We start from the raw sequence: 15,123 nt of genomic DNA on the forward strand, positions 1-15,123 counted from the left end.
GAAACGGCCTTACTGAAAATATGGGATGATGCGCTCGAGGCCGCAGACGAAGGAGAATCGTGTCTCCTGGTTCTGCTGGACCTAAGCGCAGCCTTTGACACAGTAGACCATAAATTGCTACTGAGACGACTAACAGAAGTCGCCGGAGTCTCAGAAGATGCCTTACCATGGTTCTCCTCTTTTCTCGGAAACCGCTCACAAACAGTGAAACTGGGATCTTTCACGTCAGAAAAACGCGCGGTGCCATGTGGGGTCCCCCAAGGATCCCCCCTATCACCGGTGCTGTTTAATATCTATCTTCGTCCTCTCTTTGATATTATCAGTAGCCAAGAACTACTCTATCACTCGTATGCAGACGACACGCAGTTGTACTTTCGCATCTGCCAAAAAAAGGATCATCATCTCAGATTAGAGAAATGTCTCTCTTCAATAGAAAACTGGATGACTAAGAGTTATCTCAAACTCAATAGCGCTAAAACAGAACTCTTTATGTTCAATGCCAGTCGGAAGAGACAACCGACAACTAACTGGACACCTTCGCCCATCCTGGGTCAGACCATCTCCCCTAGCTCCAAAGTCAAAAGTCTAGGAGTCACGTTTGACACCTTCATGACAATGGACGCACAAATAGGGTCAGTAGTCAGCGGGACGCACCATTTGATGCGCCTTCTACGCAGACTTATTCCATTTATTCCCAAAGAAGACATAGCAGTCGTGGTGGGAACAATCGTGAATTCCAGACTGGACTATGCAAATGCCCTTTACCTCGGGCTCCCCAAGTACCAAATCGCTCGTCTTCAAGTCGTACAGAATACGGCCGCTAGACTTGTGACTGGGAAAAAATCTTGGGAATCAATCTCACCTTCGCTGAGATCCCTTCACTGGTTGCCAGTGAAAGACAGAATTGCATTCAAAGCACTCTGCCTGACACATAAGTGCATCCATGGGAAGGCTCCTCGATATCTTTGCGACAAGATCAAAACGCACAATTGCAACCGCATTCTGCGATCCACCGACCAAAATCTGGTCAAGGTTCCTAAAACCAAATACAAGTCCAAAGGAGAAGAAGGTTTGCTTTCCAGGGCCCCAGGCTTTGGAATGCTTTGCCAACCAGCATTCGGTTGGAGCAAAACCACCTGTCTTTCAGAAGGCAGATCAAAACCCTGCTTTTCTGAAAAGCATGAGACACTAACAACTAGCGCCCAGAAGCGATTCAGTTCGCATGTGCCGCGCTATATAAATTTTTCATTCATTCATTCATTCATTCATCTCCTGATATGCCGTCGTATTTCTGAGTGCGCTCGGTCGTATCTATGCGACTGATTCAGAGAATCAGTTATGCATAGATATTCCTAAGATCCGACAGGTGTAAGTGTCTAACACCGTCGTATCTTAGGCTGCAATTTCAGGCTGGCCGCTAGGTGGTGCTTCCGTATTTTTACGCGAGGAACATGCAAATTAGTATTTACGCCGATTCAGAAACGAACGACCGCCCGACGCTTTTTTTTTACGTCGTTTGCGTTCGGCTTTTTCCGGCGTATAGTTACCCCTGCTATATGAGGCGTAGCTAATGTTAAGTATGGCCGTCGTTCCCGCGCCGAGTTTTGAATTTTTTACGTCTTTTGCGTAAGTCGTTCGCGAATACGGCTGGACGTAATTTACGTTCACGTCGAAAGCATGCCGATTTGCCAACGTCATTTGGAGCATGCGCACTGGGATATGTCCACGGACGGCGCATGCGCCGTTCGTTGAAAACATCAAAAACGTGGGGTCAGTACTATTTTACATAGTACACAGCCCCAACCAGCCTATTTTTAATTAGGCGGGCTTATGCCGGTCCAGTTACACTGCGCCGTCGTAAGTTTAAGCGCAAGTTGTATGTGAATACACAACTTGCTGCTCAAACTTACGGCGGCGTAGTGTATCTGAGATACGCTACGCCCGCCTAAAGATAGGCGAAGGTATCTGAATCCGGGCCAGTGTATCTAAAGTCAAAACATCTTTTGGATACAGTGGTGAAGGGGTAGAGCCCCTGTCAGGCTTTATTGCTGCTATTAGGGAAATTCCCTTACTGTTTGTCCTGGGGACCACCGTCACTTGGACAGAAATTGAAGAAATATTCAAAAAATTTATTTAATAGAGGGTAAATCTTCCAATACAGTATTTTTTTTACTTTTGAGACATTTCCTCTCACTTGCTGTTGTGTTTACTATGCAACAAATAACAAAACATTTCCTTAGTGTGAAATAGATGACAGAACAGATATAGAAAAATTTGCCAAAAATTTTGCCATTCCCTACTCCATCCAAGATTTTTAATAGTTTGGCTTAACATTTATTTTCTAAAAAAAATGGGACAGTAAACCTCATATGTTAGCAAGAACTAATTAGGAAAAGTCTTGATTATGCCACTTACAGCCACGAATCACATTATTCTGTTCTAAAAGCTGAAATATGCAAGTATGGTATGTTGCTTAGTAAACAGACTATTACAGGAACATAACATATGTATATTACATTTCCCGGCGAGATGTGCATGCTGGGTAAGCCTTAAATCTCCTGTGTGCGCATTAGAGCGCCGCTCGTATCGGCGATTGTTTGTGCAGTTGTCATAACAACGGGTGGCGGCGGAGGAACGTCCCTCCCCGTTGTTATGACAACCTAAATAACATAATCCCCACACTAATAAAAAAAAATTCACGCCGATCTAGTGAAAAGTAAGGGCTTTGTGCCCTTTTTAAAAATGGCGCTGGAAACAGCCCCATTCGCGTCATTTCCTCTACTGAAATCACGCGATTTTTCAGGGCATAGGAGCGCACAGACTCCAGAGAAATTATGACACAACATTCCCAGGAGTGTGTGCGGTATAGGCAACAGAGGAAAACAACTGCGGTGCAGGAAGAAGGCAGTTTAGGAAGTCTGCCTAGCAACAACTGTTTTAAGGTATGTAAAACATTTTTTTTTTTTTTATTACTCGGCTAATGACATTTTTTTTAAAGTGCTGATGCAGAGTTTGATTTGAGGGTGGAGCTCCACTTTAATGCAAATACATTATTTTCTAACATTTTCAAAACTCAGTTCACAAATTATTACCACATTTATTATTGCTCCCTAAACCTCAGGCTGGTAATAACTGTGATTTTTTTATTAAAGGGCTTTTAAAGGTTTGTTTTTTATTTTCTAAATAGGTTCCTTTAAGCCAGTGCATTGTTGGTTCACTTGCCTTTTCCTTCGATTTCCATTTTAAATGCTTTTTTTCTTTGTCTGAATTTCTCACTTCCTGTTCCTCTTCAGTAATCTTGCTCCCATCATCCGAGCCATTCTGGCTGGGGGTTAGCGTGCTCGCCCCCTCCTCCCGTAGGGATGTAGTCCCAAGGGAGGGGGCAATCACGCTGACTAACCTCCAGCCAGAATGGCTTGGATGATGGGGGCAAGCTTACTGAGGAGGAACAGGAAGTGAGAAATTCAGACAAAGAAAAAAAAGCATTTAAAATGGAAATCGAAGGAAAAGGTAAGTGAACCAACAATGTACTAGTTTAAAGGAACCTATTTCGACACAGTGAGGCATGGGCACAGTGAGGCATGGGCACAGTGAGGCATGGACACAGTGAGGCATGGACATGGACGCAGTGAGGCACAGTGAGGCATGCAGATGGACACCCTAGGCTTATACTCGAGTCAATACGTTTTCCCAGTTTTTTGTGGTAAAATTAGGTGCCTCTGCTTATATTCGGGTCGGCTTATATTCGAGTATAAAGGGTATATATATTTTTTTATATAATTATAAGTAAATAAAAAAATATTTACAATTGCTTTAATAAGGATTATAAGTTATCCCTAAACACTACTCAGTAGGGGTTGCTGTGGCGCTCACCTACTTACAACAAAATGTCTCTTGGTTCAATATCATGGGCTTTAGCCTCATGGGGCCAAATTCTCAAAAAACCTGCCTAACTTAACTTCCAGCAGTTAAGTTACACAGGCGTTAAATTTCTACCTAAGTGCCCGATCCACAAAGCACTTACCTAGAAATTACACGCCGTGTAACTTAAGTGCCTCCGTCGCAAGGCGGTCATCTGATCGAGGGGGCGATTCCTATTCAAATGAGGCGCGCTCCCGCGCCGGACGTTCGGCGCATGCGTGTGACGTCATTTTTCCCGACGTGCATCGCGCGAACGTACTTTACGCCGGGCTTTGTGGATCGCGACGGGACAATAAAGTTGCGTCGGGTAAAAAAAAAAATACGCGCCGGGAAAATTTTTTTTAAATTTAAAAAAAAACGCGGCGATCGAAAAAAAGGTTTGTTTTTACAAGGTCTAAACAGTTTAGGCCTTGTAAAAGCATCCCTAATTTTACGCATGCAAAACGTAACTTACGCAGAAAACACAAAGCTAAAAAGCATTGTGGATCTGCCTAAGTACTCATTTGCATACGCAAAGCTGCATTTCGACTCGAAATGCCCCCAGCGGCGGATGCGGTACTGCATCCTAAGATCCGACAGAGTTACAGATGTCGGATCTTCTGACTATCTTTGGAAAAATCCTTCTGAGGATCGTTTCCAAAGATAGCCACAGGGATACGCAGGCTGAACAGCAGTTCCGCCTGCGTATCTCCTTTGAAGATTTGGCCCCTGGTGTCTACCCCATGGGGAAGAGCTTCTCTTCTACATCTTTTATATGGCTACTCTCTTTTCAGACACAGAACCTAGAACAGCTTCTCCACAACCTTACACAGCAAGGCGACGGGAACGAAAATATGAGTGTAGACTACTGTCATCACTAGCGCACACTGGCAAGCTCCGCTATTGTTAGATAGAACCTCACTGCTGCACACCATCGCATTTTTGGGTGTTATTGCTACTGTTTATGCTAGTCTGGGTGGCCTAAGCCCTTTTATATCTATCCCTTATGGTTAGCTATCCTTGACTGACATAATATTTCAGTGCTGCAGGAGTTTATACAGTTCTAGGGCTGTCAGGGGCTCTCAATAAAAGACCTTGACTATGCCTGTCTTTCCTTCCAGAGCCGTACTACAGCTTCTCTGAATTACATAGGATCTATTAAAGTGTTACTAAAGCCAGGACCCTGCATTCACTATATCTGGTCTCCCACAGTACACAGAACATGGAAATGCAATAGTTTTAGTAAATATAAACGACTAAATACCTTTTCTCATCAGCAGTTAAAGCAGTCTTGTGACTTCTATTAGTGTCTGGTTAAAGCTTGTAGGAGGAGTTTTGATTCTACCCTGACTGTCCTATGAGGTATGCAGGACTCCTGACCCTCTGTCTGGACAGTGCTGATTGGCCCTGTGCTGATTACATGCACTATACCAAGAAAAAAAAACTCTCTAGCAATACACACCAAACTGAGCATGTGCAGCTTGCCCCCAAGGCTCTGTTCACTCAGGAGAGGGTTTGGGGACTGTGGAAGAAGGGGAGGATCAGAGAACACAGGATCAAACAACCTTTTTGCACAATGCAGAGGATTAACCCCTTAGGTTCCACAGTGAGTATAACAAGTATGCTTTACTGCATATACGTGTAGCACTACCCCCGAAGGAGCTGCTGGTTTGTTTTGGGTGGCATGTTACCTCATGGCTCCTCCGCCATCTAAGAGTGTATGGTGAATGTAGCATTAATGGAATGTCCACGTCAGGTGTCTTTTTCTGAGCTCTTTATTACCCAGCCGGAGCCGGGTAAAAACAATAAAACTTTGTGGTGATAAAACAGTTGAAGTAAAAGGAGAAATAGCAGATTCAGGCGTAGCAATAGGGAAACAGTCCTGCTTCCAACAACACTTAGTCTTCTTCGCCACTCCAGCCGGAGTGGGTATAGCGTACCTGGACAGGCCTCTCTCACTGACCTGGCAGCCAGAGTATCACTTGGAACTTAGAGGAAAAGTCTCTGCCACAGACCCTCCTTAGGATTGAGGTAGCGGAGGTAATCCTTCTTAATAGACTTTGGCCTGGATCTCCTTCAGGTTACCGACTGACAGGTGACCAACCTCCATCCTTTCAGTAATCGGTTCCCTTGATCCCCGGTGGATTGTCGAGACCCTATTGGATTGCCAGCCTCTCTTGGCTCTCCTCAGATGGACTCCCCACCGAACAGCTATCTCGCTTGGGATCTTCTCAGGATTGAGGACCCACTTGATTACTGAGGCCCCACCACAGCTTTAAATGTCCCAGACCAACATGGCCCCGGAACCAGGAACACCGCATGGCATGCGCACCCGCCGTGATGCAGTCACCCTAAAGGTGGGTGCCGCACTCGAAGAAGAACCCAGACCAATGGCATCTGTCTCATAAATACCCTCCCCCAGCATGCACAGCGAGGAGAAACCCTCCTGATAGGCTGCTGGGGAAAAGCACCCAGACCTCGACTCCACTGCTGCCACCTATAGCCCTGGGGTGGGAACAGCACCCCAGGAACAACAGAATTAGGCCACAGCACAGGTACTTGGAAGTAACCAGGCGCTACATACAGACTGATTTTACTGTTGTGGGTTTAGTAACACTTTAATTTAGTGGGCAGAGTTATAAATCACCCCCCTGTCCCCCATTCATAGATCATGTGATTTTAGAAAATTTGTATACTGTCATTTGACAGGTTTCAGTTTGATTTCTGGTTTACTACAGATTAACTCCTGCCTTATTTGCAATTATTGGTAGTTCACATAAAAACATAGGGCCAGATTCACAAAAGAGATACGACGGCGTATCTCCTGATACGCAGTCGTATCTCTGAGATACGATTGTCGTATCTATGCGCCTGATTCATAGAATCAGGTTACGCATAGATAGCCCTAAGATCCGACAGGTGTAAGTGACTTACACCTGTCGGATCTTAGGCTGCAATTCTAGGCCGGCCGCTAGGTGGCGATTCCATTGCGGTCGGTGTAGAATATGCAAATGACTAGTTACGCCGATTCACGAACGTCCGCTTTGCCCGTCGCTCTAAATTTACGTTGTTTCCGTAGAGATACGTCGCGTAAAACTAAGCATGCCCTCTAGGTGGTCTAACCAATGTTAAGTATGGCCATCGCTCCCGCGTCAAATTTTAAAATTTCACGTTGTTTGCGTAAGTCATCCGTGAATGGCGCTGGACGCCATTTACGTTAACGTTGAAACCAATGACGTCCTTGCGACATCATTTAGCGCAATGCACGCCGGGAAATTTTAGGGAAGGAGCATGCGCAGTACGTTCGGCGCGGGAACGCGCCTAATTTAAATGGTCCCCGCCCCATTTGAATTAGGTGGGCTTGCGCCGGGTGGATTTACGCTACGCCGCCGCAAGTTTACAGGTAAGTGCTTTGTGAATCAAGCACTTACGCTGTAAACTTGCGGCGGTGTAACGTAAATGGGATACGTTACGCCGCCGCAGCGTAACGTATTTCTATGTGAATCTGGCCCATAATGCTTAAATCCCCACTTAAAAGGTACATTATTACAAAGAACATCAGCAGACCACATTCTTTAAATTTGTACATCGCACACTCTGTATCTGGTCAACAACTCTCAACACATTTTTTTAGACTGTTAAGGTTGAACACACTAAGTACACTTACCGGGTTTGCTCTTTTCTTCTCTGGACAGCAATGACCCCCGATAAACAACATATTTGGCATTAAAGGTTTAGCAGACTCTAGTACAAAATCATATTTGTATAACCAAAGTTCAGCCTGACTAAATATTTCAAGTAACTTTACATCTCTATGTAGGAACTTGGAGGCCAGTCTGTTGTATTCAGTCTCAATTTGCCGGCAGGCTAAGGGTTCTAAAATGTGAAAGAGAACATTCCTCACTCGCTGGAAAAGATCATTCTGATTGTTTCCTAGGTCAGAGTAATCTGAATTTGGGCAATTTACAGCCTTTTTATCCCAGCCACAGGGAAGCGAGGGTAGAAAATAAATGGATCGGAGCTGGAGATGTTTTGCAAGGATTGGACCACAGGGAAAAAAAGGATCCATGACTGAAACGTCAAAACGTATTTTTTCCAAGAAACTAAGCAACTCTTGGTCAGCCAGGAGATCCAAACAGGTAGAAGATGAAACTGACGCAGTATACTTCATCCTCTTATATTCTGTACTAATAGCACTTAGCAAGCTGTCCATCAGAGATTGACCTGATATAGGTTCCAGATTTATACTGAGCCCAGACTTGAGGAGAGGGGCACTGTACATCTTCACTGTTATTCCTTCAAATGAGCCCATGTCCATCATGTTCCTAGGTATCACCAACACAATCTCATGTCCGTTTTGTTGGATTTTATCCACCATAGTGCGCATGTCAAGCCATGTATCGGTATCTTGAGCGATTACCAGTACATTTCCACTCTCTGCCAAGGTGGGAAGACCCAGAATGACAACAATCCAGATGAACATCAGTGAAAGAATAATTGCCGCCATGTCTGAGTAGTCTGCACTCTCTGAGAACACACCTCAGAAATACATTTTTATGAATTGGGTTTTCAGTGAGTCAAATCATTTAAATAGCCTGTGTCTATCACAATGACTCAAGTGCTGGACACTCCCTTCTATAACAACAATCTGTCAGTCTTATCATAAAATGTGATAACTAATGTATAGTAGCCTTTAGAATTATTCATAATAAATAACATTTTAAAAAGATAAAGCAGGTGAGAGCCCAGTGTGCTGGTAAGGTGTAAACATGAGTGATTTTCAAAACTGAATACAGGTAAAGGTAAGGTTATACCGCGTACAAACGATTGGATTTTCCATCTGAAAAACCTTGGATGGTTTTTCCGACGGAATTCCGCTCAAGCTTGGCTTGCATACACACAAAAGTTCTCTGAACTTCCGTCTGTCAAGAACGCGATGACGTACAACACTACGACGAGCCGAGATAATTAAGTTCAATGCTTCCGAGCACGCGTCAAATTGTTTCTGAGCATGTGTCATAATTTTGCACGTCGGAATTGCTACAGACGATAGGAATTTTTTCGACTGAAAATTTGAGAACCAGCTCTCAATCTTTTGTTGGCGGAAATTGCGACAGCAAAAGTCCGATGGAGCATACACACGGTCGGAATTTCCGCTCAAAAGCTCACATCGGACTTTTGCTTTTTGGAATTTCCGATCGTGTATACGGGGCATTAGAAACTTAGGAAATTCCTTATTCAAGCGTTCTGCAAACCTCTGGAGTGTCTTTGTTTAAATGGTGTTTTCTGTTACTTATTTTATAATGACAAAAAAAAACAGTAAGGACAGCAGGGCAATGCAACCGGTACATTTTTATTGCTCCCCCCCCCCCCCCCCAGCAACATATACTCATGTTTACACTCCACTCCGTTCAAGCACCAGGAGCAAAGATTAAAGGGTTACTAAAGGAAAAAATGTGTTTTCTTTAAAATAACAAACATCTTATACTTACCTCCACCGTGCAGTTCGTTTTTCACAGAGTGGCCCCGATCCACGTCTTCTGGGGTCCCTCGGCAGCTGTCTCCGGTCCTCCCTGCAAGAACTCACCACATTCATGCGAGAGAGCTCGCATGGTGATGAGTCCTTGCGGGCGCGCTCCCGTGATACAGCGAGCGGCCTTAGCCGCTCACTGTATCACTCGGCCCCGCCCCTCGGCGCACCGCATCATTAGATGTGATTGACAACAGCGCCAGCCATTGGCTGCGCTGTATCAATAGTGCTACTACCCCCGAAATAGCCCTTAATTATAAGCAGGATAAGATATAGACTTGTGCTCGGATAGCCCCAGTACTCAGGCATCCAAACGTCCAATCAAAGAAAAAAGTAACCTGCACCACGATGTCTCAAAAATAAAACATATACGATTTTATTTATCACTTCAGCCCCAGAAGGTTTACCCCTCTTCATGACCAGGCTATTTTTTGCAATAAGGCACTGCGTTATTTTAACTAACAATTGCGCGGTCGTGGGACACTGTACCCAAATAAAATGTTTGTCCGTTTTTCCCCACAAATAGAGCTTTCTGTTGGAGGTATTTGATCACCTCTGCATTTTTTTTATCTGCTATAAAACATACCCTTTATATTTTTTTAAATAATTTCTTCATCAATTTAGGCCAATATGTATTCCGCTACATATTTCTGGTAAAGAAAATTACATTAAGCGTATATTGATTGGTTTGCACAAAAGTTATGTCATCTACAAACTATGAGATATATTTATTTTTGTTGTACTAGTAAGGGCGGCGATCAGCAACTTTTAGCGAGACTGCGATATTGCAGCGGACAAATCGGACACCTAACGGTGACTTTTGACACTAATAAAGAGATCGGTGCTAAAAAATATGCACTGTTGCTGTACTAATGACACTGGCAGGGAAGGAGTTAACATCAGGGGCAATATATGCCTTTAAATGTGTTCCTAGGGAGTGCTTACTAACTGTGGGGGAGGTGCTTTGACTGGGGAAAGGTAAAGATCTGTGTTTCTGCTTAGCAGAAACACAAGATGTCCATTTCTCTCTCTCTCTCACAGGATGGTAATCTGCCTTGTTTACATAGGCAGACCGCAGTTGTGCCTGTCTCCCAAACGATCGGCGGGTCCCGGTAGACAACGCATCCGCCAGACCCTCTGATTGGCTCTCGATGTGTCCAATCACAGCGGAAGGTGAGTCGCCGGTGGCGCGCACGTGCCTCAGACCCAGAAGTGTCAGATCATGTACTAGATACTGATCTGGCACAGGGCCCTGCCGCAGTAAATTGTGCATGGGGCAGTCAGCAAGCGGTTAATTCATCCAATAAAAGGAATCAATACCAGTAGTTATTAACTCATTTCAGCCTGTTTTCCATAGGCCTTAGTCATGTGTTTTACTCCCTTTTCTTCCACGTAATTGAGCTAGTGCTCTATAATTGCCTATTCAGGCACCCAGTCCTGTCACATGGAGCAGAGAGAGAGTTTCCTTTCCTCAATCCAGCAGATGAATAGAAGGTAAATACAAGTAATTTTGGGGACCAGGTTCACCAGAGTAATGCCGCGTACAGACGGTCGTTTTTTGTGATGAAAAAAAACGACGTTTTAAAAAACGTCATTTAAAATGATCGTGTGTGGGCAAAACGTCGTTTTATGTCTTCAAAAAAACGACCAAAAAAAAATTCGAACATGCTCAAATTTTTTGTGTCGTTTTTCAAAACGTCGTTTTTGTTTCACAGAAATTGACCGTGTGTAGCAAAAAACGACGTATAAAACGACGTTTTTAAACCCGCGCATGCCCAGAAGTTAGTTATGAAGTGAGCTTCAATGGAAAAAAGTGGTGAAACGTAACCTCGCTTTGCTAGAGCATTGTGAAAAAACGATGGTCTGTATGCTACGTCGTTTTTGAAAATGAAGTTTCAAAAACGTCGTTTTTTACATCACATAAAACGTCGTTTTTTTTCCATCGCAAAAAACGACCGTCTGTACGCGGCATTAGAGTGAATCTGTTGCTTTGCCCTACATGGGCAAAGCACAAGTTCTCTATAAAGTTGAACTCTAGAAATAATCAGTTTTTAATTTATTTTCTTCTTTTAATTCTAAACACAACTAAATATTACACTCTCATATAAAATCTCATAACACGAAAGGAAAGATGTATGAAGGAAAAAATATTATCTACTGTACATAACTCAGCACAACCAACTTATCTCATAACGAAATAATTACTTTTCCTATTGGTTAATAACTGGAATATAATAAAAATGAATAGTCTGTTTCTAAAACTTACATTGGGACAGCTTGGTAACCTGTAAATATTGATATGTCACGTCACGTGCAAGGGAGCTGCAAGGGAGTCTCAAAATTACAGCTGCAATTTTTTCCAATCAATACAAGGTTTTCTCTGATTGAATGAAATGGAGTGGAGGGGAGGATGATGTCACAACTACCATTTCATGAAAAAAATACATAACATTTGTTGAATGGCGGAGAAACAGAGTGAGCTACTCTCTGTGTTCAGTGTACCAGAGAGAAGATCTCTCCAGAGTCACTGGAACAGGAAAGCACTTCCTTTAGCACAGACTATTATGGTGACTTTGTGACTCCCCTGCAGCCCCGTGGATATGAAATATAGACAATTACGGGTAACCAAGATGACCCAATGTAAATTTTAAAAATGGATTGTTCCTGGAGTTCTTAAAATTGTAAAAGTGACTAATGCTATGTTACAAAATGAAATGATCAGTCTGAGTGAAAAATACTATTGCATTTCCAGAAAATAACAGCGTAGAGCTCAGTCACGAAGGAGCCACTGATACTTGGGTTTCCCACTTCCTGGTGTTAGCAACCCCCTAGGCAGTACCACACTCTCTAATTCACCAAGGCAGAAGGAAGGTATGTTTATTCAAGCAACATGCCCAGCAGAGAAGGACAATAATAATAGTACCACAAACTGTGGCAAAAAAAAATAAGAAGCAATTCCGCCAAAGACATAGATTACACACAAGATAAAAATAGAACTACAAATAACCCAGCAACTTGATTTCAGGGTCAAAGTTTTAACCTCCTAGGCTCTGGCTTAAAGGGTTCACCAAAATATGGGAGACACACGGGGGTTATAAAATGCAGTCCATCCTAATCCCCCTCCCACTGGCCTCTGGTAAATAGCTAGTTTTTGTTGGAGTGGTCTCAACAGCGTTTTATAATCCCAACAAGAATAGAGAAACACTCCACAGAACAGATTCCGGGTGGTCCCAGAAAGGGATAGTGTTGTCCCTTTAAGTAGGAATGTAACTAAGATGATGACAAAAGGCTTTTCACTATTGATAACTCTGTTTTTTGTCCCAAGAGGTCCCTCAATGGCCGGCAAAAGGGTCCTCCCTCTCAAGATTTGGATAAGTTTGCACATAATCTAACACTATTGAGTATTGAGATGGAAAAAGTGGATTTATTGTATCATCACAGGGTGACACTGTGGATACACAGGTAATAGTGTGCCAAGTTGCCAATGTCCCAGTAGTTTGAAAGAGAGTTTGAATCCCATTTGGTAGTTGGCACTAAGCACAGATTTTTACTTTAGATGGTTTATATGCAGTATATACCAGAAGGCAGATCTTGCTTCAAGACCCTTTATATGGTTTTAATTCTCTTCTTATCCCCTGTTGCAGAAAGTTGAATAGCTCAAGCTGACATTAGAGGTCCATTCACACATTTTTTTCAATGCAAGGACTTGTAAAAAATAAGGTATATGAATAGGAGCAACTCATACTGGTGCATTGCGATGATATGCACTGGTTTGCAGTGGAAAAAAAATACAGCAAGCTCCACTTTCTTTTAGAATGATGCAAGGCAACACATGGTAGCGCTTGCCAGTGCAGAGCAATGTGTCTCAATGAACAGGAAAAACATCAGGCCAGCACAAGTTTGGCATTTCAGCTATTCCGTAGACATTTTTTATGTTCCAGAAAGTGGGGATAAAAGTGCATGTTAAAATGCATTGCGATGCAGCATACCATTACACATCAATGCATATGTGTTTACCTGCGCTCAATGTAAACGTTTGGACAAGTGTGAATGGACCCTTGAACATAACTAAAAAAGTTTACAAAGTGACTCTTTCCTCCTCACTCCCACACCTCTCCCTACTACGTGTTCAGATGTTTCAAAACGAGAAATCTTGCCTGAAGGGAGATAGCGGCTCTGCCAAAGTTGGAGTACACTTATAGCAAATTTAGTAAGAACCTGCTAAGCTAAAAGCCAGCCCGAGCTCTGATTGCTATTGTTTTCTGCATTCATTGGGTTTGCCCTAAACTCAGAATATTGTTTGCATTTGCCTGTTGCTAGCAGGTGTCCCCCAGTAGACAGAGCAAGAAGAAATAATGTTATAAATTATGAATATTTATTTTGTGGCTAATCACTATGAGATTTGTTTCCCGTACTGTGTTCTAGGGAAGGAGATAAGTATTCAGAGAGCTCTTCTAAAAAGGTCATTGCCTCCAGGACTTTGCCTGGAGAGGATGTGACTCCAGGAACCGGGTAACCACACTAACACACATATATATACATAATAGATACTAGAACATCAAATGCTTACAATCCTCACCTGATTTAGAGGTTTTCTTTGAACGCAGTTAATTCCCCCTATAAAGACCATATTGGGCATCACCGGCTTTGGATAATCAAATGAAAAATCAAGTCTCATTAGCCAGATGGCTGCATGACCTAAAATTTCATGCAAATCGACCTCCCTTTGAAGGAACTCAGAAGCCAGTTGTTGGTATGGAGAGTAAAGTAAATTACACAGAAAATGTGAAACTATTTCCAAAAAGATGTTCTGTAGTCTTTGAGGGAAAGTCATATGATCAGTAAGGCCTGATAACTGCCGAGGTACATAAGAAAGTGGTGTTGGACACTGAGAAGATATTGCATCTTTATGACATGGTATGGAACGCAAAAAGTACACAGAGGGTATTGCCAAATGCTCTGCAAGGATCTGGCCACATGGAAGCATTGGATCTGTGAAAACAACATCAAAATTGGTCTCTTCCAATGTCTGTATTAACTCTTTGTTGTTCAGTAGTCTGACACAAGTATCAAGCATTAGGGCTGCTCCGTGTTTCATCTCCTCATGTATTTTCAGAATCTTCTGCAGAAAAGGTCTTTCTGTAAAAACTTCAGCTGAAAGATTTTTAAAATGACTCTGTAGATCTTCACGGGAATTTGATACAGGGTAGAACTTGATCTTATAACCTTCCGAGGCTTGAATATGGATATTGAAGTCTGGCGCTACTACAAAAATCTGATGCCCTTTTTGCCTCAACAAATCCACAACTGCACGCATGCTAAGCCAATGGCTGCCTTCAACAGGTACTACAAGCACGTTACCAGGCTCAACAAATGTTACGTATCCGAAAGAAAATAATATAACAACAGCCGTGACTTGTACATAGTGAAACATTTTGTCCATGTCTTCTGAAAGAAGCTCATCTGTAAGCTGCTTTTGAACATTTGTTATTTAATGTTTAACAGTCTTTATTACGTCACTATGTAATAAACCTGAACAGAGAGTTTAGAAAGTTCATTTGCGTATCTGTATTGGCCTTAAAGGGCAAAAATGTTATCTTGATGCACAGGTCACATCCTGGGGCCTTCAAGACTTTGATGTACAATATACAGTATATTATCATTTAAACTGAAATAAAAATTATTCTGATCTT

General features: G+C 42.8%; 1 protein-coding gene across 5 annotated transcripts in view; it reads right to left on the minus strand.

The window, feature by feature from the left end:
• The window catches only part of LOC120943901 (UDP-glucuronosyltransferase 1A1-like), a 105,483-nt gene that overhangs the window by 40,578 nt on the left and 49,782 nt on the right, over positions 1–15,123 (minus strand). Inside the window, exon 1 of one of the 5 annotated variants that reach the window (XM_040357561.1) lies at positions 14,010–14,892. The exons of 3 other annotated variants lie outside the window; for them this stretch is intronic. In XM_040357561.1, the coding sequence (XP_040213495.1) occupies positions 14,010–14,873 (864 nt within the window). In that variant the 5' untranslated portion in view covers positions 14,874–14,892. Of the gene's footprint in view, positions 1–7,567; positions 8,423–14,009; positions 14,893–15,123 lie in introns of those variants that run through there. One more of the 5 variants, XM_040357568.1, reaches the window with a different exon arrangement.

The sequence above is a fragment of the Rana temporaria genome, chromosome 6, assembly GCF_905171775.1.
Source record: "Rana temporaria chromosome 6, aRanTem1.1, whole genome shotgun sequence".
NCBI lineage: Eukaryota > Metazoa > Chordata > Amphibia > Anura > Ranidae > Rana > Rana temporaria.